Genomic DNA, 26,716 nt, shown 5'->3' on the forward strand with positions numbered 1-26,716 from the left:
AGGCTTTAGAGAGGGTGCAGAAAATATTTACAAGACTGGTTCCAGGGATGAGGGACTTCAGTTAAGTGGACAGACTGGAGAGGCTGGGGTTGTTCTCCTTAGAGCAGAGAAGGTTGAGAGGCGATTTGATAGAGGTGTTCAAAATCATGAGGAGTCTAGGCAGAGTAGATAGAGAGAAATTGTTCCCATTGGCGGAAGGGTCGAGAACCAGAGGACAGAGGACACAGATTTAAGGCGATTGGCAAAAGAACCAAAGGTGACATGAGGAAAAACTGTTTTACGCAGTGAGTGGTTAGGTTCTGGAATGCACTGCCTGAAAGGGTGGTGGAGGCAGATTCAATCGTGGCTTCCAAAAGGGAATTAGAGAAGTACCTGAAGGAAAAATAATTGCAGGGTTATGGAGAAAGGGCGGGGGAGTGGGTCTAGATGAAGTGCTCTTGCAGAGAGCTGGCACGAGCCCGACGGGCCTAATGGCCTTCTACTGTGCTGTAACCATTATATGATTCTATGATTTCACAAGACAAATGTAAAGGAGTAGCTTTCCTATTTCTTTTGTAATTTGATTCTTGTTTCCTCTCTTGTATTACCTTGGAACAAACTGGCATTTCATACTTACTTTAGCTGCTGAAGCCAAGGAATAATTCGCTTCATCTCATCATTGATGGACTTTTCAATATCGTCTAATGTAGTCTGGTCTAATTAAGAGAAATAGCAATACAACATTAAAAGACCAACAAACAAAGAATTTGCACAGCATTGGATAGCACGAGGGAAAACGGGGATACAAAATTAAGGAAATTTACGATATATGTAATATACATGTCACCTTGCTGCGGAGTTATCACGTTTGCTGATTTAATTACTGTTATTGGTGTGAAATCACAGGTACCTACAACAACATCTTCACAGCAAAATCTCTAGATCACACTGGTACACAGATCATTAAAAACCCTGCAATAAAGATGTGACTTCTATGTCTTACTTTACAGCTTACAACACTGCACAGAATATAGGACGACATTACTGTTGACAGTTCATGGCAATTGTCTTCAGCTAGGAAATCTTAGCACAGGTTGGCACTGCTGTGCACTCGATACATCTTGAGCAACATCCAGGCCAATCAACAGTGATGTGAAGTTCATCTACCCCCACCCCATGCTGCATATATTGGGGGACGAGAAAGAACAGCTTATATTGAGATAACTGACCAGTTATCTTCCATTAAATTATACACCAAAGACCAAAATATATAGTGTTGCGGAGTCTTGCTCCAGTTAAACATTTTGTGTCATTGAAATAACTTTCTTTTATTTACAAATAAGCAGGTAGATGCTAAAATGGAGTTTTCTTATTTAGAAAATATTATACTTAATACAATCCCAAATTTAACAGTAGACTTTAAATGTCTATTTTATTTTGTGAGAAATGCTTCAATTAGACGTTTAAGAATACATCTTCCTGCTATTGCATCAGTTTCCTATGATCCATCTCGAAGTGCATTTTGCTTGTTATGTACAATTGCCCTTTATAAAGCTTATTTTTTAAAAAGTGAAAGCTCGGTTTACTTGGTCTAATTTCTTCAGGTTTCCCCAAAAAATTATTTGCTCTACATGCAATCTTTATTGGTTATATTTTTAAAAAATCAAATGCTTACAAATAATATTTCTCACACTATTGCTGCTTAAACCCCACCCCCTAACAAGAACACCTCAGATTTTTAAAATAAACTTTCTTTTGTGTTCAGGTTCACAGTATTTGACAGATCTGTGCACTTACCAATTCCGTATAACATAGGTTGGAACATTCCAGAATGCAGATCCACAAAAATGTGAAGACACTCAGATCGACCACAAGGTTCTAAGATAGGAATAACCAGCGTAGGCAGGGCTGTCTCTATAAAGGCTGTGAGGGGGGAAAAATAATAAAAATCACAATTTGGAAGGTTTTTTAGTTCTTTCCCTGTTCATTTATTTGCAGGTATAAATAGAGGCTACAGAAGTTATATTCACAGAAAGTCACTGAAGAGCAGAATTTGTTTCTTGTAACTTGATTTCCCCCCCTGCTTATTCCAGTAAGTCAGCCAACTATTCGCAAATTATTAAGCTTCTACTCCAGTATGTTTTTACTTTGTAATCATGAACAGAAAAGAGAGGATATTCTCATCCATCGATCCACAATGGACTGAAATCCAGTTATCAAAACTACTTCTCATATAATTTTGCAAGCATTCATCGAATTCTATCCCTTTCACATGCAATAAATTCACAGAATACAGCAGAGATCTGTAAAAGGCAATAAGCCATGCAGAAAAACAAACATTTTGTTCATTCAAATCTATAAAAAGGTCATGCTAGTGAAATAATAATTAGATAAAGATTTTTTTTCCCCCAAAATCACATTGCTCAACATACAGTTATCGTTGGGGTTGTAGCTCTTGAGAATGGCTTTCAGCTCCTGCAGCTTCTGATGGGAACGTGCATGGACACTGTCAATCAAAAGCTTCTCTACAGAAAGGTGGTCAACCTGAGGAACAGGGAGCATTAATTGACAAGAGTAACATCAACACAATACTACTTCCTGTATACCAATTCACTTGTCTAAATCTATTTAATGTCAATATAACTACAAATGATCCAGGAGCAACTGTTCCTCATACAAGTAACTGAAAATAGAATTAATCTTTCCTTCAAATGTGTTACTTTTTTAAAAAATTACTTATGTTTTGCATTGTTCCCCAACCCATTAAGATCATTTTGGATAAAGCAGCATTTCCATGTCAAGAGGCCTCTCCAAAGCCCCTACCAACAGCACTTCAACTGGCCACTAAGACATTTGCAGGAGCAGCAAGAGGGTCATCTTGTCCCGTATCAAAAAATAATCATATCCATAAGCTGCAACTGCATAATAAAGGACAATGCATGATCAACTCCGGAGCCGGATCGAAAATTCTTGGGGCCCTGGACGCCAAGAATATTCAAAACCCCTCCGCACAACCTCCCCCCGATCCATTAAAACATGAACGTGAAGTAAAATGCAAGAAGAAATAAGCTTGTAGAGTTTTTACACACTACATTAATAATAAAGCAAATAATATCACAATATTCTACGTTTAAATGACACTGATCCAGTGGTTAAATACAATTTTGCTTCAAGGATATAATTATCATAGTGAATAAATTCGCATTAGTTTATGGTGCAAAGAAAGTACAAAATACTCACTTATGTACAACACCAAAGCAAATTAAAGACACATTTACAATATGTAGTGGAGCACTAGAAGACCCAGACTAACAAGTGAAATTATATCATTTTGTTTCTAACTGTAACTGATGGTAGTGAAATCACAGGAATTCATAGGCTTGTAAATTAACATTATTTTACCTTCATAGCGCGTTCTATTAATTTAGAATCACCAGCTGGTAATGGTGGATCATGAGATATTTGTAAGGGTTTTGAGCAGTCACTCTCATCAATCTTTATCATGACCTTGTGAACAGAAGCACTGCCAGTCTTTCTTCCCAAGACCTGTTGGCTATAAACAAAACAAAACCAGTGAGTAATATAAAGCTATTACTTTCTTTATGAATCACCCTATACAGGAAGTTAGCGGCTATTACCTTCAGATCCCAAAATTAGATGATAGATATCTAGCCTCTATAACAAAACTGCCATCAAAATATGATCTTGATAAAGCAAAATAATTGCATTTATTTAGTGCCTTTCACGACCTCGGGACATCTCAAAGCCAATGAGCTATTTTTAAGTATAGCCACTGTTATGAAGGCAAACATGCACACCAAGCTCCCAAAAACAACAATGAGAGAAGTGAATATTATTGGGTCGTGTTGGTTGAGGTAGGGCCAGGGCCTCGGTTGAACATCTCATTGGAAAGATGCCACCTCCAACAGTGTAACCCTTCCTCAGCAATGCACTAAAGCGTCAGCTTAGATCAGCGGTTCCCAAACTGGGGAGGGCGTGAGGAGGACAGGCTGGCCAAGAATGAAAGCCATCGATGCAACCTCATATAGCCAGAGGAGGTGCATCAAAAGCCTGCATTTCTTTAAATTGTAAAGAAACTGAGCAAATTTAAGTTTATATTAAAAAGAAAAGTTTACAGTAATTGGTTATGATGCGGCAGAAGCAGCTCTGATTAGTCCAATGTCTTAGAAATCAGCAGGAATTCAAACACCCGTGCAGTGCTGAGGTCGCCCTATTGGAGGCTGCATCAGTGCATACTTTGAATTTAACCTCAAATTTTCCCAGTTCCTTTAAAATTTAGACTTTTGCTTGACAAGCTACCATAGTAAAACAGGAAGGAGGAGTGAGATTGCATTGGTGGCAGCTGCAGGGACCTACCAGGTAAGCAGTGTATTTTCACAATATCAGTTTGCTATCAGTTCAGATGATTCTTGCCTGAATAGATATCTGCACCGATCTGAAATTTCAAATTGAAGTGTTCCGAACACCCGGCGCCCCCTAGCTCCAGCATGCGATAAAATTGACGTGACTCACATTTGGTGCTCGATAATTGTGAAGTACTGGAGTGTTTTTTTTTTTTTAAGTATAAAGTTGAGGATGTTGATCACATGGCAGAAACAAGTAGAGCCAAGCCAGGCAAAAGAAAAATAGGAAATATAATCTTCCCGACTTGGACTTGGGATTTATATTTAGTGGTTCTGACAAAAATCATCGACCGCAATGTGTGGTTTGTGCTGAGGTTCTTGCTCAGGATAGCATGAAACCAAGCAAACTAAAATGCTTGGAGACCAAACATCCTTCCCTCAAAGATAAACCACAGATTTTTGTAAATGAAGGTAAGTGAAGAAGTTTGATGGCTGCCCCCATGGTATCGTTTTTTGGAAAGAACCTGCAAACGCAGGGAGGAGTGCCACATGTTTTTGTTTGACTCTGAATCACCACTTCACCATCATTTCCTTGACCAGCACTTCCAGGTTTTATTGGGCTATTTGGCTGGCTAACATATTTGACAGGCTCAATGAACTTTGCTATGGAGTAGGCAATGGGTTGCAATACAACGTAACTACATTCCCAACATTGTCTTCTGTTCTTATGGACTATATAATGTGGTCCAAGAGTTAAAGATGTAATTCTGGAGCATTTGTCTCAGCACAAAATTCAGCAAACAGTTTCCTGAAAGAAGGACAAATGAATTGCAGAATTTCATCTGCGTTTGAAATTGGTTTTCAGCAGATTTCGTATCAAAGACCAAGATTCCATAAGCCTAAAAGATAATTTAATCGACGGTGCTGGTGACTGTTTTAAGACACAATTTTAAAGTCATGCCTCTTGATAAATTCTGGCTCTCAAAGAGTTCCCTGAATTGACCCAAAAGAGCCATTGAAATACTTGTCCACTTTGTCTCAACATGTGTTTGTGTGAAGTGGTACTTTCGGTATATCAAAAACAAGTATAGAAGCAGCTTGAATATAGAGACAGACTCTCCAAAACTAAACTGATATTCCACAAATTGAGCCCTAGCAAACAGGCTCATCCTACTCACTGAGATAAAGGTAAGACACTGAGTGTTATTTTATGTTCATGGTCATTCAGTTGTATGCGAGTGGTACTTTGCTGTTATGCTACTTTCTGTCTTAAGCAATATGTTACATTAGCTGAGAAAATAAAATCCTCTTGTTCTTTGCAAAAATACATGGGGTGGGGGGAGGAAGTTGGTCTAAGTCAGTCGCGCAAATGGGCCAGATAGCGAATCAGCAGCCCGTTTTGCAACGCGCCTGATTTTTTTTTCCATTGCTATGAATGGAAAAGAACATTGTGCACAGTTAAAGACAGGCTGCCATTTCGCTATCGCCCGTTTTGCACTACTGTCGAAGATCAATGTCATCTCCACTGTTTCTTATAAAGAAGGGCATGCATGGGGCATGAATCTCTGAAGCTAAGCAAAAAAAAAGAATTGTGAACCTCTGGCCTAGATTATACGGTCAAGTCCCTGCAGTGGGGCTTGACCAGATAACCTTCTGACTTAGAGGTAAGAGTCTAACCCTGAGCCAAGCTGATAGTTAATACTGATAATATTGAATAGTCACACAATACATGAAATATCTTGATGCTGATGATCATTCTTAAACTTCTACTGGAGAAACTGATATTCCTGCAACAAGCTATCTAATGATTAATCGATATAGAGAGGTACAAGTGCTAATGGTATCAGCTACACCATATATGAAAGTGAAATCAAAACAGTGCATGAAAGCTGATCAACTAAAGGCAAAGTTTCTTTAAATAAAAGTAAAGGCAACTGAAGCATTGGTCAACTTATTAGACCCTCTAAGTTTGAGGAAATGCACTCTTCAATCAATTCCACTCTGTAACCAGTACTACCCAATTTGTCCAAAGAATACATGAAGAACGATATTTTTAGAATGGTTAAATTTCAAATTTATCAAAAGAAATGACAAGCAAAAATACATTATTTTAACTACTCTCTATTGATCCTTTAAAATTTTATGAACTATTCAAATCTAATTCTGTGACTAAAATTAAATCAGTGTAAAAAATTCAATTATTTTTCAAGCTTAATTATTACAATGTTTCCCTGTGCACATTTGAATAATTCATTCCATCATCTCCTGGAAGCCTTATTTTGCAACATCTGTAACATAACTATGATTTACTCACTTCCAAACAACCAAAGTCAGGCACTTTCCAGGTTGATACCGCTCGACCTGAACAAGATCGCCCCAACGTTCACGTATTAGCATCTGCGCCTGTGAGTGTAAAACTTCCAATTGCAGTGACAAACAGAATGAGTCTGAGACAAAAGGTTAAGGAATGGTAAAAGAAAAAGCTAACACTGAAAACAATTTTTTGATGCAAAATCTCAATACCGTCTCATTTAGTAATATGAAGAAAAAAAACTTCATTTTATATCTTGTACAAACATTAATCACGCATATTTGCTTATAATGATGATTGACTCGAGGGGGACAGGTTTTTACAAAGCGAGAGAAAGGGAGAGGATAAACTAGGACCACCATAAAATGGCAGCTGCAGATATTGGTATCTTAAATTCAAGCTTTATAAATACAAAATTTCTATTTATTATCTATGAAGTAAAATGAATTCGAAGATTAGTTTTACAGCTTACAAGATGTGCTGTTGACAACATGAAATGTGCAAATTTTGAACCAAACAAAACTACTATAGAATCATAGAATGGTTACAGCAAGGAAGGCCATTTGGCCCATCGAGCCCGTGCTGGCTCTCTAAGAGCACTTCAGCTAGTCCCATTCACAGAATCACAGAAGCCTCACAGTGCAGATAGAGGCCATTTCGGCCCATCGAGCCTGCACCGACACATATCCCACCCGATCCCCGTAACCCCTACACCAACACATATCCCACCCTATCCCCGTAACCCCACGTATTTAATCCCCCTAACACTAAGGGTCAATTTTATCATAGCCAATCAACCTAACACGCACATCTTTTGGACTGTGGGAGGAAACCGGAGCACCCGGAGGAAACCCACGCAAACACGGGGAGAATGTGCAAACTCCACACAGACAGTCACCCAAGGCCGGATTCGAACCCGGGTCCCTGGTGCGGTGAGGCAACAGTGCTAACCACTATGCCACCGTGCTGCCCTTTCCCCCGCCCTTTCCCCGTAGCTCTGCAAATTTATTTCCTTCAGATACTTATCCAACTCCCTTTTGAAAGCAGTGATTGAATCTGCCTCCACCACCCTTTCAGGCAGTGCATTCCAGATCTTAACCACTCACTGCGTAAAAAAGTTTTTTCTTACGTCGCCTTTGGTTCTTTTGCCAATCACCTTAAATCTGTGTCCTCTGGTTCTCGACTCTTCTGCCAATGGAAACAGTTTCCCTCTATCTACTCTGTCCAGACCCCTCATGATTTTGAGCACCTCTATCAAATCTCCTCTCAATCTTCTCTGCTCCAAGGAGAACAACCCCAGCTTCTCCAGTCTATCAACGTAACGGAAGTCCCTCATTCCTGGAATCATTCTCGTAAATATTTTCTGCACCTTCTCCAAGGCCTTCACATCCTTCCTAAAGTGTCCTGCACAGAATTGGACACAGTACTCCAGGTGGGGCTGAACCCGTGTTTTATACAGGTTCATCATAATTTCCACACTTTTGTACTCTATACCTCTATTTATGAAGCCCAGGATCCCATAAGCCTTTTTAACTGCTTCCTCAACCTGCCCTGCCACCTTCAACGATTCGTGCACACCCCCACCCGGTCTCTGATCGTGAACCCGCTTCAGGGTTGTACCATTTAGTATATATGTCCTCTCCTCATTCTTTCTACCAAAATGTATCACTTCACACTTTTCTGCGTTAAATGTCATCTGCCATGTGTCCACCCATTTCACCAGCCTGTCTATGTCTTCCCGAAGTCTATCACTCTCCTCCTCACTGTTCACTATACTTCCAAGTTTTGAAATTGTGCCCTGTACACCCACATCCAAGTCATTAATATACATCAAGAAAAGCACTAAAGAGGACACAAATAAACTATAACTAAAGGAGACATGAAAGGGTCATGTACCATTGCAGGATAAGTTAGAAGTTAATCTGTTTTTGTGCTCAATTGAGCAATAGCACTGAAGCTGAAAAGCTCATGCAGACCAAAAAAAACAAAATACAAGTAACTATGAAGTGCTGACATAGTGGTCAATGCATATGGAAAGGAAGGACACAGTCATGCAAATATACACAACATTTTTTGAAAAAACTACCTTGGTATAAACTTGTCTGTATGTTACTCTTGGTACACAAGATTGTTGCCATTTTTTATACTTGTGGCCACTATTATTCAACAGATTTGTCTCACTACGCATGGTGTAATATGAGTAGTTGCTTAATACAAATTTAAAAGGTTTCATGGTTATCAACTTTGGACAATCCATATTATATCAATAGTAACAATATTCAGTGACCAGCAACTCATTTTTCACCAAAAAATTTGTAACATACTATTCCTTAAGAATTTGGATACGTAAACAGTTGTACATGTCTTGCAGAGGTTTCTCATCAGCAAAGAGTCTGGACTGTACCAGCCGGTGGATGAAGTTGATCTGCATACTATGAACCAGAGCACGACCATCTGAAATAAGAACACCAAGACCAATGCAGTTTTAGAAACATACTAGGCAGACATCTGCATCAACAGTAAAGCTCAACCTGAAATAAAAGCTAAAGCTATTAAATGATTTGAGCTCAGAAACATGCAGGTGTGCTTCACATCCTTGTGGTTTGGTTCAAGTCCTAATGTTGCTAATATTCAAAAATATCCTGAAAAGTAGTCAGTTCTTAGCTAATCTATGAGATGTGATGTCTAACAGTAGTAATAAAGCATTTAACCTCAGGAATAAAAATCAAATGCCCACTCACTTTTTGCAGTAAGCCTACAGACTATCACATGAACATACAACAATTGTGGTTAACAAGCATCCAATCAGTGTGAGCTTAGTGTTTAACTAAAATGAAGACAATTTGTAAATCTTGCAATTGGTAGAGAATCCCCAACAAAATGAAGTAATTGTGTGAAGGCAATAACTAAAACATAAATTTTGAAAAATAATATAAATACTGGTACTGGAAGAGAAGCAGAACAATAGTTTACCAGAGTAATTTTGGATTTATTACTGAAGGCAGCATGAACTAGAAAAAATAAATGACTAACTTTTGTTTGACAAAATCCAAAGCACAAAAGGTGAGCCGCTGACGTGCAGCCCAGTAGGCTTTCCTGCAGATGTGTGCATCCAACAAAGAATGATTCGCAGTGATTGGTTTGTAAATTATACTAGTTTATGTGCAAAGCTTATTGCTTCATAAGCAGTGGTATGTTGGTTAGGTAACAGCTAAAAGTCTCATTTCATTGGAATGGAGAAGCGCCATCCTTCAACAAAAACAAAAACTCCTGTGAAAGGATTGATCGACAGGGAGTGGAGATATCCCAGACTGTTGTTTTAGTGTAAAGCTATTCTTGATAGATTAGTTCTAGTGAATAATTTTGACTCATACTGGACCACAAATTACCTCCAGTTTCCTTATCTTCTACTAGTATTTCCAGTTTGAGCAGCCGCCAGGGGATTTCAGGATCATCACCCATCACCGTAAGTGTAGCTTCAAATTCACCTTCAACACGAAACTTCACGCGTCCATTGGCTTTACAGAAAAGACAAGAATTTTAAAAGTTAGAAGAACTTTTACTACCTTAATACAATGTGAACTGAACTCTCATTAATGGCTTAAAAATAGAAGCTTTCTTCAAATCAAAACCATTAAATACATGAGACAAAATCCAAACATATCAAAAACACCCTCATATAAAAGGTTTCAGTTTTATGCTTGCCAAGTCATTCACTATGCCCATGGTCAGTAACAACTTCATTATTCCTTTCTGTCCCTTTGTATTGGGGCTGAAATTGCAGTCTCCGTGACGACGTACTCTCAGAGTACACCGTTGTAATCCATTTGAAAGGCCACAGAAGTTCCGGATTTCTGCATGCGCATGCGTGAAATCCGGAACTTGCGATCTGTCAAGGTACGCCTTGACAGATCATCTGAACCGCATGGAAACTCAGTTTTGCTGATGCAGAGTTGGGCTATTTGCCCAACAATTGCCCACACAACCCTTACGAATGGTAAAAGCAGGCATAGGGCCTGCTTTCATGAGCACAAGGGTATATATAATGCTTAAATAAAACAATTAAAAATCCAAAATAATGCACACACTTTAAATGAGTTTATACAAATATTGGCCCGGATTAAGATGTTTAAAACTATATCATCAAAAAATTACATTTTTATTGAGGGTGGTGCAATGAAGGGACTCATGAATAAAATTGCAATTCAGTACATTTATAATTATTAGAATTCTGTGAATTGTATAATTCTTTGGGGATTCCATTGTATATCATTAGGGGATTCCCTTTGTAAATGATTGCAATGGAATCCTCCTTTGTGATTAGAGGACCAGGCCCACATGATCCATGGGATGCTTCTGAACTGCCTGCGGCCCTGGAATCCATGGGCTTTTACGCTGCCGTCCACCTGGAGGCCCAAACGCAGAACTCTCCGCAGCCTGGGCGCAAGTTCTTAAATGTTTCACGGGTCGGAGGCGTACTCCGGAAGTACGCCTCCAACTGCAATTTCTAGTCCAATATGTTTCAAAAATGTTAACAAATACTGAATAAACTAAAATCATTTTATTTTTCCAACATTTTTGTGCAAAGGCTTTTCAAAACAGTGTTCTGATTGAAAAATACTTATCCAGATTTTCCAAAATCAATTACTAAATACTTCAGGTGTTGCAATGTGAAGTTTAAGTGCATAAATTGTGCGTGCATGGTACTTACGTGTCATTTGCTTAAACTCTACACATAGCATTTCCAACAATATAATTCAATAGCACGTGTTTCTTTGTTACATTCTTAATGTGAAAGCAGCCTCATGATTTACCCATGCAAGCAAAATAATGTAGCTTTTATTGATGTCACAGGAATGGACAAACAAGCTTGCAAGGTATACTAAAGAAAAAAATCCGTGCAGCTTACTCCTTAATCAGATGGTAATATTCTTCTGTGCCAGTCCTCACTCTGAGCCACTACCACAGTAGTGATCTGTTTATTCATTAAGTAGTGATCATTAAGTGGAGCACTTCACAAATCCAAGTGTGTTCTACCTCCATAAGTAGAAAAATTCTATCATTTCATCAGGCAGCTGATGTTTTAATAGTGAATGCTAAACATTTATGTAGTACCATGGAGGGAGGACAATTTAATCTTCATGACCAAACTGAAGTTCTAGTCTAGTATAATTACATAGCCACCAGTAGTGGAGCGAAGGGAGTGGGAGATGCACAAGAGGTCAGAGTTGGAGGGTTATAGGTTTGGAAGAGGTTACAAAGATGGGGAGGGCAAGTCATGAATGGATTTGCTCACGAGAAAGAGAATTTTAAATTGGAGCATTGGAGGACCGGGTGCCAATGTAGATCAGCGAGCTCAGCGGTGACTGGGTAAGAAGGACTTGGTGCAAGTTAGGATACAGGTGGCAGAGTTTTGGATGAGTTAATATTATGGAGGGTGGGAGGCTGGTCAGGAGAACATTGCAATAGTCACATCTGGAAGTGACAAAGGCATGGACGAGGTTTTCAGCAACAGATTGGCTGATGCAGGGGTGGAAATGGGTGCTGTTAGAGGTGGAAGCAGGCAGCTTTTGTGATGGAAAGGATATGGGCTCAGAAGCTCAACCTGGGGTCAAATAGGGTCCCAATATTGTGAACAGTTGGCTTCAACTTGAGACAATAGCCAGGGAAGGGGGTGGGCAAGGGTATGGAGTCTGAAGACAATAGCCCCGATTTTCTGGCTGCTGTCGGGCGGCTTTTCATGCGGCCGGGGGCCAAAAATCGGCAAAAAAGCGGGTCGGGACCCCCCCCCACCCCCCGCCTGATTCCCCACCCTGTCCGACTTTCGGACTGCCGTTTCCGCGCGCCCCGCTTCAGTCCCGGCCGCTGCTGGCGGGACTGGTCGTTGGAGCACTAACAAGCAATTATCTGTTTGTTGAAGTGGATTTTCCCGTGCCGTTGCGACTTTGGGGCTTTCCCCACCTGAAACCCGCCTGCGGGAACCCCGCTGCTGAGAGCTGGCGTGAAAACAGCTGGCTTGCTTGCTTGCAGCAGCAGGTCGCTGAGGGCTGAAGAGATTTAAATAGGCAGCATTTGCAGGCCGCAGGACCTTGTTGATCAAGGCTTGGGGAACTTTTTGAAGCCTTAGGAGCAGCTGCAGAAAGTTGGAGCCTCTCACACTTCTCCAGTGCGAGCTCCTGGGAAGCCCCTTTCACCACCCTAACTCAGGGGCCCCTCAACCAGGTGACAACACTACTCTATGTCCCGAAGGTCCCCCCAAGTTGTGAGTGTCTGAGCTGGTGCTGGGTGCGCTTACTTCTGCTGATGCTGCGCCCTCAGAGGTTGGAGCTTCCTCTGAGGAGTCTGGCTGCACAGCCTCTTCCTCCTCCACAGTGAGGACGGGGGCTCTGGATGGTACTGTGGGGGAGTAAAGGAAGGAGATAGAGATGTAATGCCAAGGTTCTTCTGGTGACTCCCAGCGAGTTGGCATCTGCTGACACCTGCATCCATGGTCTCAGTGGGAGGCCTCTTCCTCCCTGACCTAGGGAAGAGGACCCTGCAGTGAAGCCTCGTCGAATTTGAAGGCAGCTCGGCCTCTGCCGCTGACAGCAGCTGGTGCAGGTTCCTCTGCCATTGTGCAAGGGTGGTTGAGAAGCCTGCAGAGGTGGAGAAGCTTGCTGGACACTTTGAAAGCACCACGAATGATGACATCATAGTGTGGGGATTTCTGACTCGAATTGGACAATTAGCAAGGCTTCCCACATGCTGGGAATTAATTGGCCACTTGAGGGAAAATTGCGTGGAGCTGGCTGACACTTTTTTATGTGTGTCAGAAACCCCACATTCGGGGAAATCCGACCATTCCCCACACAAGCCGAAAATCGGGGCCAATGGCTTCAGTCTTCCCAATGTTTAACTGGAGGAAACTGTGGCTCATCAGGACTGAATGCTGGACAAGTAATCTGACAACACAGAGGTTGAAAGAGGTGGTAGAGAAGTTGTTTCCCTTTAGGTAGGTGACACAGTATTTCTGAAGTTAGGTCAGGGGTCCATGGAAATCTGTCAATTATTTGCAGCAGGGCTGCTGGACTGTGCTGATATTTTCAGAGCATCCCCACACAGAAAGATTAGAAAACATTTTTTTCCAGTTTACTGAGAAGCCTTCAATGGCAGTAGCATTAACACAAGGCAAAACTTTATAAATGTTTAAAGACTTAAAGATTGACACCTTTGGGTGCCCACAGCAGAGGCTCTTCTGCACTAATACCTCATAATTAATACCAAGCTGTACAAGATTCTTACCGACAGTAAGATTTGCCAGCTGTGGAGGCAGGTCTGTTGTCACTAGTCGGTGTCTCAGAATCTGATTGAGCTGATGAAGTGTGGATTGTTTCTCACTTTTTGTTATTGGATTTGGAGGAATGATTTTATCCTGTTGGCAATTTGAGCAATAAAACTGTCAGAAATGCAGATCATAATTTAATTAGAAGCCACATTCTAGCTGTTACAGCTTAAGCTCAATATAAATTCTAAAAATCAGTTGTATATATGTTGTATATGCGAATAAAATTTGGACACATAATTATAATCATTATTTTAAACAAAGTAAGTTAACAGGATGGCATAAAATGTTTCTCTGCATACATCCATGTGAAATAACCATACATTAATTCAGCCAACATATGCATTACCCATTAACTTTACTAAATAGGTTAGTTCTGCAAAAAGATAGGTTTTACTTAAATATAAGTCTGCCAAGATCATAGAATTTCATTGCACAGTGCCTTCCACTTCAGTCCATTCCCCTGTCCTGTTCCCATACACTCTTTTTCTTTTTCAACTATTTAGTCACTTCCCTTTTAAAATCTATTAATACGGATTCTGCTTTCGCCAATGTTTCTGGTAGGGCATTTCATGTCCGAACTGTTTAAAAAAAAAAATCCTAACCATCATTCTTTTGGTGATGATCTTAAATTTAAGCCCTCCGTTACCAATTCACTGACCACTGAAAATAGTTTCTCTCTTTTCAGTTTATTAAAACCCTTCATTATTCTGAAGTTAAGTCAATACATACTGCCCAAGTAAGAATAACCTTAACCGCTAAAAGTTACTATCAACTAGAAAAACCATACAAAACAAATAATTGGCTGATTATTTTGATTCCTGATTTTCTATTAAATAGGAGTTACAACACAAAGGACTTCACTATAATAAATAAAACATAACTTCTGTTCTTAAGAGCTTAGGCCAGTGGCTCACCCGGATACAAGTGGGCAGGCGAGGGTATGACCCCGTAGTTAGAACATCAATAGCAAATGGAATCGCAAAGCTTGGCAGTCGAGCATGAACCAAAGCATCTCTGGCTAATGATGCCATTCGATCAGCAGTGTCCACAAAGATGAATGCCTGCTGATCCAAGAAATTTGATATCATCTATATATAAAAAACAGAAGAAGAATTAATGACAATGTGCACAGTGCAATGAAACTGCAAAACAACATTATGAATATCAACAAAACTGAAATAAGGAGCTGCTCTCAAGGTTAGTGCCTTTTGAATCCAGTGATGGCTAAAGTCACTCAGGGGCCCAATTAATTGGGTTTACCTAATTCGTCTAATGCAAGAAATTTAAATAGTGTGAAACTGGAATTATTTTGATATCCAAATCAGTTGCTTGTCATCTAAACTTGAGAGATGAAGGGTGGAAGAGTCATCAAGATACCGTCCACTCGTGCATGTGTGTGTATTCGCCAATATCACTGCAGCTAACACTGATGCTTTGGTTCTCGGAAGACAGGGTTGAAGGACACGTTTTGCCACCTCGTGTTATGTTGTTACCAGAACCAAAGCATCACTTGGTAAATGCTAACATCAGGGATATTGGGCAATACATAAACACAAATTCGTGAATGGCACAGTGTCCCAGTAACTTTTTTACCCTTCATTTCCCCCCACCCCCAAATTTAGAGGACAACTCATTTGGATATCGAAAGCATCCAAGTCTTACGTGTTCAAACTTTCTGCTATAGACTAAACACGTAAACCCAATCAACAATAGTTTGTAGAATGTGTGTTTATTTTGCCAAAATTCTTTTTACAGCAGACAATAGCCTAACAAAGACATCAATTAAAAAAACTGTCAGAAACTTGGCATCTGGAACTCTGCACATGATGAGGCAATCATTTCCCATAGGAGCAAAAATAATTGGCGACCCAGTCACCCAAACTTCTCTTCACACATCTTCTTCTGGCTGGTTATAGAGTACTACTGGAGGACAAGGGAATAGGGCTCAAACTGTCTTCTCAATCAGGGGGAAAAAAGGACAGGCTTATATTTGTGTAACACCTTATTATGTCTCTCAGAGAAGTGCTGTTAATTCACATGGATTAATTACTTTTGATGTGCTGTCATTGCTATGTAGGCAAAAGTCACAGCCAAATTGAGCACAGCAAGGTTCCACAACAGCAATGAGATGAATGATCAATGAATCTGTTATTGGTAAAGCTGGCTGAAGGACAAATATTTTCCACGAAACAAGGTGAACTTTCTGCTTTTCTTCAAAGTGCAATGTAATCTTAAATATCGGTTTAATGTTTCAACTGAATGATGGCACCTTGGACAATGCAGCACTCTATCAACACTGCAGCCTAGATTATGTGCTCAAGCCCTGGATTGGAGCTTGAACCCACAACCAGACTCAGGTGAGACAGCTACCTGCTGAACCAAGCTTACTCAGAGCAACTGGATCCTGGTGCATGTCAACCCAAGGTTGATATAGTCCTTTGGGGCCACTTGGAGAACAGCAATGGCCACTTGGCTGTTATTCAAGAAAGACCAGAATTCCAATGGAGGTTAAGCTTATGACATACAAAATATATGTCCAAACATTTCTCAACGGTTTTAAACTCTATGCATACAACAGAAAACCTCCATTCATCCATGTGCTGTTAGATCCAGGACCAAGTTATCAGGTGAACTGAAAACACAAATAGGAAATTGTTGCAGGGAGGGAGGCCTGAATCAACCCGTCACTAAATACCCTGGAAGAGAGTCAGGCTCACAGCAGGCACATTGTTTGCCAAAGATGCGCACAAGGACCCGGATTAAATATTTAGTAACAACAAGCCTGATACACATCATTGGATTTGCACTTGTATTGTCAGCCATGGCTCAGTTGGTAGCACTCTCGCCTCTGAGTCAGAAGGTTGTGGGTTCAAGACCCACTCCAGAGACTTGATCACAAAATTCTAGGCTGACACTCCAGTGCAGTACTGAGGGAGTGCTGCACTGTCGGAGGTGCCGTCTTTCAGATGAGACATTTAATCGAGGCCCCGTCGGCTATCTCAGTAAAAGATCCCATGGCACTATTTCAAAGAAGAGCAGGGGAGTTATGCCCAGTGTCCTGGCCAATATTTATCCCTCAATTAACATCACTAAAGCAGATTATCTGCTCATTATCACATCGCTGTTTGTGGTACTTTACTGCGTGCAAATCACCTGCCACGTTTCCTACATTACAACAGTGACTACATTTCAAAAGTACTTCATTGGCTTTGGGATGTCCGGAGGCTGTGAAAGGTGCTATATAAATGTGAGGTTGGTGACAAATGGCAAGCTGTCCCATGTCGGTCCTTCCGAAATGCTGTAGCCTCAAATAAAATGTGAGCTCTGTTGCTCACGATGTCACACTTGAGGAGCTCCTGGTACCCAATATCTGCTTAGCGAGGGCTTAAACCGTGCTTATCAATTGTCAGTTTATCAGTGACCAACTAAAGGTCCTTCTTGGGGGTGAGGAAGGATAGGCAACTGGTTTCTCTTGGGATTTGAGGGGGCTACAAATTGGCACATGTGGCGATTGAAGCTTGAAGGCAAGTCAACCCATTTTGTCAGATAATATCTGAGCCTAGAAACTCCAAGGCACTTTAGACAATTGCCCAGACAATGTCTTGCTAATCAGTAGACCTGTCGCTGGGGGTTAGGATTCTTCCCACTCAGCTTGAGAGTCCTGCAAGCTAATGCCCTAGTGGTTAGGATGGTCTTTCAGTTGGAAGCTTAGCAAAGCACTGTGCTGGCAAGCTGCATTGTTTACATTTAATACTACCTATATGAAAACTTAGGGGTCCCTAAGTATTGGTTGTTAATTTGTGCCCAAGCTTTCTTTTAGGGGAGTGTGCTCTTCATATTGCGCAAAAAATACTCTTCTGTGTGGACCTCTCAGTAACTGCATTTGGAGATGGTGAACTTCCACATGTGTCAGACAACCAGTCAGAACAAAAACACCCTGGGTAATGCCAGGCATAAGAAAATAACTATTAAAAAAATTCTGATACTAGATGGCTGTTTGCACAGGTGTAGAGAGTAATAAATAGTTAGGTCTTAGCATCCTTACCGCACATTTTTCTACCTTTCCTGCATTACTTGCCCATTTTACTAGTGCTAGCAGACGAACAAAGAGTTGACGTGTTCGACTAGCGAACTGAACAATTTCAATTTTCCTGTGGAAGGAAGCACACATGCTTGTAATTTTTCAAAAATGAAGTGTTTTTCATTCAAGTACAAAATTAACTTGCCTTATCCCTTTACGGATTCTCACATCAAATTTTTTTTATTTTAAAAAGTACATTAAATTCCAACATTAAAAGACAGTTAAGTAACTTGCTCCCATACTTCAAGCAATACTGCCAAAAGGCAATCAACAGTAACGCTGGTAATTACTCCTCTTCTATGTCGGGAGCTGGGTAGCCACCACTCAGTGCCTCCCCACATAAACATACGAGATTAGCATCTCAGCATTCTATTCCATCATCAACTATTCCAATAAATACACTTAATTTTGTACACCATATTTCCAAGCAAATATATTCACAAAAATGAGATATGGGTACAGTAGCCTAGTGGTTATGGTACTGGACTCGCAATCCAGAGGTCACAAGTTCAAATCCCATCATGGCAAATCATGAAGTTGAATTCAATGAAGCTGGCAAATAAGTTTTGGGCTAGCACCTGGAAATGACCACAAAAACTGTTGGATTAAAAACCCAACTGACTCACGCATGTCCCACCACCCTACGCAGTCTGGCTTACATGCAATTCAGGTCGCATACTGCATGGTTGACTCAATAACCTTAGAGCAACAAATATTGGCTTGCCAGAAGGCTCCACATTGCAAGAAAAAATGCTTAAGTTCTATTTAGAGAATCTTACTCAGAAAAAAGATCACTGAGCAGGTGCCTTTTGCAGAAAAAAAAACAAGCATACTAATCGGAGGGAAACATTTGACATCAATAAGTGCATATAGGTGGATGACAAAGCAAATGTGTATGTATTTTCAGTAGTTATTCTGGGCCAGTTCAGCAATGGCATCAATCCAGATGGGGAATTTAAATATGTGGGACCTGGGTCTGAATGCAAATAGACATGAGAACAGGCACCGAGTTACACCAGCAGGTCCAGGGAGGGATGCATTCAGAACGTTGTTGCATTTGAGATCCAACTTAATTATATGGGAACGAGGCCAAAAAGGGATGTAGTACTGTGATTTTTAGCATACATAAGTTATGACTGGCTCCAATAATTCAGCTAATACTGTAATGCTACAGGACAATATTTCTGCCACTAGAAGTTGCAATCAAAAAAAGCTCTACCTAATGGGCAAAAGTAGATATCTTATTTAAATTTACTCAATAGATCCTGTGGATGTTTCACCATGTTATTTTCTCTGCCAATTATTCCCCCATCTCTCCTAAAGGCATTGTTTCCTGATGGGATAGCCAGTACTCTCCAATACCTCACCCAAGTACGCAACGTCATTATTCATGTTTGAACCTCAACACTGAATATTGGCAGGCAATCTGAGCAAGGGAAGGGCAGGGTGGAATCACACCCAAGCCAGTTCCTGTCTTTCCCCAATTTCCATATCTGCCATTGCAGCAAAGGTGCAAACAGGAACCCGGATTTTCTCCTCCCTAACCCAGGAATGCTGAAGCCAATTATAGTTCTTCTACTACCAGCCCTGCTGAGATCAGCTAACTCAGCAGACCACCAATTAACCTGGGACCATCTTGGTCTGAATGGCTTAACAACTTACTGAATGAACTCACTCACTGATCCACTGGAGAGTCTTTGTGTAGTATTCTTGGCACAACAATATTAAGGCCTGAACCTCAGACCAATTAAATGCTAACTTCCTCCTATCCAGTAGCTTGTACCCTACAGTACTAGTCCTACATCAGGACAGTATTTTTGTTATTTGCAAGTAAATTATAAGCTCAATTAATAAAATTATAACTGGCTACTTCACTTGGCAACCAGATCATTTAAACTAATGTAGCAATTTTAAAATGGTCCACTGTCTCGATTTTAAAAAAATATATAAAAGCAGTTTTGTTTTTTTAAATACACTAAATGTACGCAAGATGTAAAAAGAGCAAGCAGAAAATAGTCACTTACCGTTCCATGTCAGTCTTTCGAGGTAACCTGAAAAAAAAAGCTCAGTTACTTACTGATGCCAGTGAAAGCTCTGCAAATGTTTTACTCCCATGGATGAAAACTATATTTTAGCTATGCAGTCTATTCGTAACAGTTTCCAAACCACATTTTTGTAGCACTCCTTGTGCAAAAGAACATCTTAGGAGAACTCGATCATGGGGAAAAGGTGTCACCAATCAAAAGTTAAGACATTTTAGAGAGGTATCCAAAGACAAAGTTGAAGATATAGGTTTTTAGGAAGCTTTCCAAAGATTTAGTGGTTTTGGAAGAGAGTTCCAGAGGACATGGCATAATGGCTGAATCACGTGGAGACCTCTCATACAAATGTTTCCCTAAAACATTTTCAACTTCTATTGCCTACAACTAAGTGACAAACAATCACATCTTGTATCAAAGATCTATTTCTGAGAACAAAGTCACAGATAGTGACTATTTAGACTGGTCATGAATGGAATTTTATTTTGTGATGGAATACTTTGTCCTCTAAGAACCATGATGCAACAATACCATGTTTATGTCACGAGAAGCTCATCAGTGAAATATATAAAAGATCGAGCTCGCTCGAGTGACAAAAAGTACACAATGCAACATTAAAATATATTAAACAAGTTCAATGACTTTAAACTTATTTTATATGGATCCCAGATGTCAAACCAAGCAAATTACTGACATCTGCCAATTAATGTGGTATACTCAAGATGAATAAAAACGTCCACATTTCATATTCCAGCTAATACAACACAAGAAAAGGTTCACAATTTAAAAAAAATAGAATACCATAAACTTTTAGCCCCGGTTAACTAAGTTTTGGACTGTCCCAAATAATAGAATATGATCAGTCAGTTGCAAATAAGTGGAAAAAAAGCAACTGAAAAGTAATTATTTGTAAGCAATAATATTAGACTCTACCCCTCATATATCAAATATTTAAGTACTTCATAACTCACTCATATCTGATAGTCCTGTATTAATTTAAGATTTTTCAAATTGTAATAAGTATTTGCACAAAGCCACACTTTATCTTCAGTAAAAAAATTCTGTTTGAATAAGGCACTTTGCCCATTCTACTTTTATTTAATGCAAGTCAACTTATTAAAAATGCTCAAGGGTGAAATACTAGCCAGATGCTTAAAACTCCATATCTAAATAAACAGCATTTATATCAAGTACAGACTTAATTTGTCTTTAAATATAATTTTATGACTGACATTCATTAAAAGGTGTTGTAACTGTAAACACATTTTACAGGATTAAACAAAGCAAGCATGTCTTATTTATTTTGGGATATATATTCAGTTTATAGATACTTTAATTGAATTGCCAAGATATATAATTAATAAATGTTCCATTTCTTTTCCAATCAGTTTCTGATTTGCAGAATAGTAATCCCACCAGAGTTAGCGGGTTTGAAATTGCTGATTCAGTTAATAATTTCATTACCAATTCAGAATATGGCAGATTCTTTACTGTGTACAGACATCATCAGATCTTTAAGGGTCTGTTACAGAAGGCTACTGACATTAACACCATAATAAAATAAACAATTTTTTTAAATCAATTATCTGATCAATTTATTCTCAATGCATACAAGCTGAAAATGTATTATAAATGTGAATCCTTTATACCAGTTCTTGATGAACTGTGTTCAAGATTTTGCAGAATGTTGCACTGCTACATCATCCTTAAATCAACCTCAGCTATTATAACTGATTAATTATTCCTTTCATTATTATGTAACAATTATTGGATACTTTTATTAGAACAAGTTTAGGTATAAACATACGATAATCAATGCCCAGCTCTATGGGCTGGCTATGCGGTTAGCAAGTTGCCGAAGCAGGTGTTTGATGGAGAACTGATGGATGATAAGAAAGCAGGGTAGATAACAAAGACACTACAGGTTTACTTGAAGCAGGACAACATAATCGTTTACTCTTGGGATATCTTGGTGACCGACTGGCAGCAATGGTGTGCTGAAGTGAGAGGTGCGAAGACCCTCGAGTTACAATGCAGTGGCAGTGTGGAGGAAGGATTGGCAATGCCAGAGGGATCAACAAGAGAACCTTGCAGGAACATGGTTATGCGAGGCTTGCGACAGACAATGTACATAACGTAATGGCCTGCATAGTTAGCAAAACACTCATACATATTATACAACCTTCATTGTTAACACCATCAGCCGTGAGTACAAGGGACACACTTACTGCTTTAGTCTATTGTAGTGATAGGTTTACACCAAATCACTGCCTATATTACATTGTAAGAACTTAAGAAAACAAAAAACCATGAAGCTCAATGAGTTTGGACAGACACTAATATCTTTGTATTACTGTCTTTCTTAAGGATGTTGTTTAATCCAGCAATGTAATTTTGTTATAGGTATATTAAAAGGAGCAGTATGCCTTCAATTTTTCAATTTAAAGGATTTATTGGCATCCATCCAGAGGATACAATTTTTTTAAAGAAAAATATTCCGTTACTGTCTAATGGTTGATGCTCTACAAATGAGGGACACAAGACAACACAGGTTACAACAGAAAATTCACTTGCCCCAGGATATTTTTAATGATAACATTCAGATAAAATTGGAGAGTACGATGCATACTAACAACAGTGAGCAACCTCAGAGTTAGGGCCCTGTGAATATAGTATTAATACAGACATAAACATCACAATACTGTTCAACCAGCACATAAGCTTTGCAGTAAGCCAGTTAGATGACACATTTTACATTAATGCAAACTGAATTTAAACAAGTGGTGTGTGATCTGCACAACCTGCTGCAAGTACAATCGATCATTACAATACCCCTGATCTACATCCATATAGTATTGCTAAGTCACAAACACAACTTAAATTAGCTCCTAGTAAGGGATCAGATAAAGCGCAAAATTTACACTACGTAAAGTAGGAGGGCATTTCTGTAAAAATCATATCCTGCAAATATAGCAAATAACTCAGGAATTCCCCCAATTGCTCAGCCATTAGTAGACAAGGAAGATCTCCGGTTTATCCACAGCCTCTACTGAAATAGCTAATCTCAGCCAAATGAGCATTCCTGCCTGTGCAGCGCCTTGGGATGTTTTACTACGTTAGAGGCGCTATATAAATACAAGTTGTTGTTAGATTAGTAGAAAATTCCTGGGTGCTTTCAAGTAAGTGCTGCTGCCGCCAGGTGAGAGTGGGGCTACGCTTAGCTGTATTTCCCCGCAATCGAATAGCATGCTAAAACTCACGTGCATATCCACTTTGGCAAGCAACTAGGCCATGTGGAATCATATCCCAGCAAAGAGTGGCCCGAAGACAAGGGAAAGCTGCTTTTGGAAGTCTGAAGCTAAATTTGGAAAGTAGTATTTTACTCGCTAATTCCCATTATTTTAAGAACCAAGTAATGTTTTTAACTAACCAAATGTAACAATATTACGTAGTGCAAAGATACTGCTGAATTTCAAAAGTTTACAGCTGAGAGATATTCTAGTCTGCGCACCTAACTACAGCAAACCGACTGAGGCTGCAAGAGATGCTGAACAGTGCTGTTGGGTACCAGAAATCAAGAATCCACAGTATCCGTACGTGAATATAAAAAGGCATAGTTACATGTTAAAACTGCTTTCTAATATAAAATAATCATTAAAGCGAGTGTTAAAAAGTGGGCAAGAACGGTGAGGGCGAGCGCGAGGAGGTAACTCATTCAGGGCGCTGGACTTCCCCGGGTTCAGATTCCTACTTACAGGTCGGCCAGCACCGTGATCTCATGGTAGGTCCTCTGCAGCAGGAAGTCGATCAGCATGCTGAGGCGGACGCCAGGGCTCGCGGCCACGGCTGCAGCAGCGGCCGGGGCAGAGGTCGGGCCGCCCGCAGACACCAGCTGCGAGCTCTCCACCTGAACCGGGGCCATTTTTTGGATGGCAGCACAAACCCCCCCTGACAGAGCCGCGAAACTTGGTCCGTTCACCGGCGGCTAGCGGAAGGGCTGCTCTCGCTCCATAGCGGCGGGCCGCGTTGATTTTTTTTTTGTTTCCCTCCCCGCCAGCGGTTTGCCTCTTTTACACCGGTTGAACAGACGCTGCTACTGTTGAACAGTGCCCGCCATATTGCCAGCAATCGGGAAGTAAATGCGAGCGGTGACCCGGAAGGAAACTCTGGGGAGCACCGAGTAAACACAACAGCTGCTGCTGAGCTTCCCTCAGCATCTCCCAGACCAGCACCTTAGGAGGGTTAAAAGTAGGTCTTCAGGTATACTAAAAATGACTTTAAAAAAAAAAAACATGTAAAATCATAAGGTTTTATTGCTAACACAACAAATATGTAAATAACTTGCAAACAGAACATTATACATTCGTTTTTTTTAAATTGGTAGGCTTCCTCTTTACATGTTTTTTCCCTTTCACTTCTCATTTTCAGGTGAAAGCAAATAACTACATTGTAAACCTCCCCTGGATAAAAACACTCCAGATAGAGCAACCGCCAGTCAAAACACCCACCCTTGATTCTTCTGTCCTTGCAAACTGCCACCCTGTCAACAACCTCCGATTCCTCTCCAAATTCCTTGAACTTGCTGTTGCCTCCCAATTCTATGTTTGAACCTCTCCAATTAGGTTTCTGCCTTTGCCACGGCACTGAATCGGCCCTTATCAAAGTCACTAATGATATCCTATGTGACTGTGGTACACTACCCTCCCTCATCCTTCTCGAATTGTCTGCAGCCTTTGAATTGGTTGACCACACCATTCTCCTCCAATGCCTCCTCTCCATTGTCCAGCTGGGTGGGACTGCACTCGTCTGGTTCCATTCTTACCTGTCCAGTCAGAGCCAGAGAATCTCCTGCAATGGCTTAACTTCCCACTTCCCACTTCCCACACCGTTACCTCTGGAGTCCCCCAAGGATCTATCCTTGCCCCCTCCTATTTCTCATCTACATGCTGCCCCTCAAGGACATAATCTGAAAATATGTCAAATTCTAATTGTACACTGACGACACCCAACTCTACCTCACCATTACCTCTCTCGACCCCTTCGCTACCTTTGATTTATCACGCTGTTTGTCCAACATCCAGTACTAGATGATCAGAAATTTCCTCCAGTTAAATATTAGGAAGACCAAAGCCATTTTCTTCGATTTCCCCACCACGTACTCCTTTCCATGGCTACCGACTCGATTGCCCCTCCCTGGCCACTGTCTGAGGCTGAACTGGACTGTCCACAACCTCGGTGTCCTATTTGACCATGAGCTGAGTTTCCAACCCCATATCTGCTCCATCACCAAGACCGCCTACTACAGGTAGACTATCCCTTATCCGAAAACCTTGGGACCAGCTGTGTTTCGGATTTCGGAAAATTTCGGATTTCAGAAGGTATTACGGGGCAGCACCCCGTAAGCCACCACATTAATATTTCTGCAGCGAACCTTATGAATATTCACACTGAGTGGGATAAATAAAGACTATAAATAGTATTACAGGGATAAATACTCTAGTACAGTTTATTTGCAAGGAAAACATTCAGTAAAACTTCAAACATATACAGGTACAAACTAAGCTAAATACCTGTACATATACATGCAGTAAAGGTACATTACATCTGGCTTGAGGATCTTGGAGAAGAGGGTACATCAGTGTTGTCATCAGGTTGGAGTCGGACATCTGTAGATGGGCCAGGAACAGGATTCTCAAGTGATGAAGCAGCACTACGACAGACGGCCTTTTTAAAGATTTCTTCCAGTGTCATCTGTCTCATTAACATTGGTTTCTGTCTAAGCAGTCTCTTTAATTGAGTAAACTTGCATAATCTCTTGCTCACTGATAAATGCACGTTGTTCAAGGCCAGCAATTAACTGATCACACAGTGTCACCATATCGTCTATGGGGATTTTTTCACCTGTGTTCACAATGTCATCATCATCATCATCACTACTATCCTCATGCTTGTCTTTATTTAACACCATTTCAGCAATTTCCCCATCACTCAACGAATGCACAACAGGTGCATCATTGTCAATGTTCAGCACTTCTTCGATGTCAGCTTCCTCTAACTTATTTACACTTTCGGATGATAAACCTTTGGCGTAAGTAAGGAGGTTTGATATCATCATCTTCTCCTGACTGACAGGAAATCCTTCAAAATCTTCATCTGCAGGTCCATCTTCATGAAACATCGTTGAAGGCCAAAGTCTGTGCCAAGCATTTATTAATGTTGGTTTGTCAACATCGTTCCAAGCATTAGCAACTGTGTAAATGGCATCCTTAGCATTGAATTCTTTCAGGAAGCTTTGGATTCCTATGCCTCTGTTGATTGCATCAAGCATAGAGTTCAAAAAAACGTCTTTATACTTGCTCTTCATGGAGCGTAAAATTCCTTGGTCACAAGGCTGTATTAAAGATGTCACATTAGGGGGAAAGTTAATGCCGAAAACATAACTTTTCACAAGAAGTTCAGGAGGGGGATGTGCGGAGCAGTTGTCCAGGAACAATAAAATTTTGCAGTTTTCTTCCAGTCCAACTTGCCTGCAATGAGCTTGTGTCGCTGGTACGAAGTGGTTATTGAACCAGTGAGAAAATATTCCTCTGGTTACCCATGCTTTCTTGCTTGCATAAT

The 26,716-nt window shown here is 40.3% G+C and overlaps 1 protein-coding gene across 3 annotated transcripts in view; it reads right to left on the bottom strand.

Moving 5' to 3' along the window:
- Positions 1–25,864, bottom strand: part of med14 (mediator complex subunit 14) — a 68,828-nt gene extending 42,964 nt beyond the window's left edge. Inside the window, exons 1-12 of one of the 3 annotated variants that reach the window (XM_086006652.1) lie at positions 25,701–25,864; positions 20,084–20,110; positions 18,024–18,129; positions 14,893–15,066; positions 13,936–14,065; positions 10,044–10,172; positions 9,001–9,108; positions 6,658–6,790; positions 3,382–3,532; positions 2,412–2,523; positions 1,777–1,902; positions 617–695 (exon numbers count right to left, since the gene is read on the bottom strand). In XM_086006652.1, the coding sequence (XP_085862778.1) occupies positions 617–695; positions 1,777–1,902; positions 2,412–2,523; positions 3,382–3,532; positions 6,658–6,790; positions 9,001–9,108; positions 10,044–10,172; positions 13,936–14,065; positions 14,893–15,066; positions 18,024–18,129; positions 20,084–20,110; positions 25,701–25,864 (1,439 nt within the window). Of the gene's footprint in view, positions 1–616; positions 696–1,776; positions 1,903–2,411; positions 2,524–3,381; positions 3,533–6,657; positions 6,791–9,000; positions 9,109–10,043; positions 10,173–13,935; positions 14,066–14,892; positions 15,067–18,023; positions 18,130–20,083; positions 20,111–23,853; positions 24,262–25,700 lie in introns of those variants that run through there. The other 2 variants (XM_086006653.1, XM_086006651.1) reach the window with 2 other exon arrangements.
- Positions 25,865–26,716: the final 852 nt, after the last annotated feature.

This window comes from Somniosus microcephalus, chromosome 14 (assembly GCF_052327205.1).
Source record: "Somniosus microcephalus isolate GS21.2 chromosome 14, FLI_Smic_1.0, whole genome shotgun sequence".
Lineage (NCBI taxonomy): Eukaryota > Metazoa > Chordata > Chondrichthyes > Squaliformes > Somniosidae > Somniosus > Somniosus microcephalus.